Here is a 215-nt window from a genome sequence, read left to right on the forward strand (position 1 = left end):
CCGCGGGCAGGTCCCTGCTGCGTCACGCGCTGGCGGCGGGGCCGAGAGCCGGGACATTCTTGACGCACCACCTGTACTAACGCGTTTCATTTCTCGCAGGGGAAGGCGCCGCGGTACTGCTTCGCTCTCTGGAGCCTCTTCGGGGTTTAGACGCGATGAGGGAGCTGCGCAGCACTTCAAGGAAGGGGCCCGCGAAGCCGCTGAAGGACTGGCAG

At 66.0% G+C, this 215-nt stretch overlaps 1 protein-coding gene across 1 annotated transcript in view; it reads left to right on the forward strand.

The window, feature by feature from the left end:
* Window positions 1–99: 99 nt before the first annotated feature.
* The window catches only part of LOC104509954 (DNA-3-methyladenine glycosylase-like), a gene marked incomplete at its 5' end in the record, with an annotated part of 398 nt that continues 282 nt past the window's right edge, over window positions 100–215 (forward strand). The window contains one exon of the mRNA XM_010152060.1: window positions 100–215. This exon is cut by the window's right edge and continues 282 nt beyond it. Within this exon, the coding sequence (XP_010150362.1) occupies window positions 100–215 (116 nt within the window).

This window comes from Eurypyga helias, unplaced genomic scaffold, assembly GCF_000690775.1.
Source record: "Eurypyga helias isolate BGI_N326 unplaced genomic scaffold, ASM69077v1 scaffold42735, whole genome shotgun sequence".
Lineage (NCBI taxonomy): Eukaryota > Metazoa > Chordata > Aves > Eurypygiformes > Eurypygidae > Eurypyga > Eurypyga helias.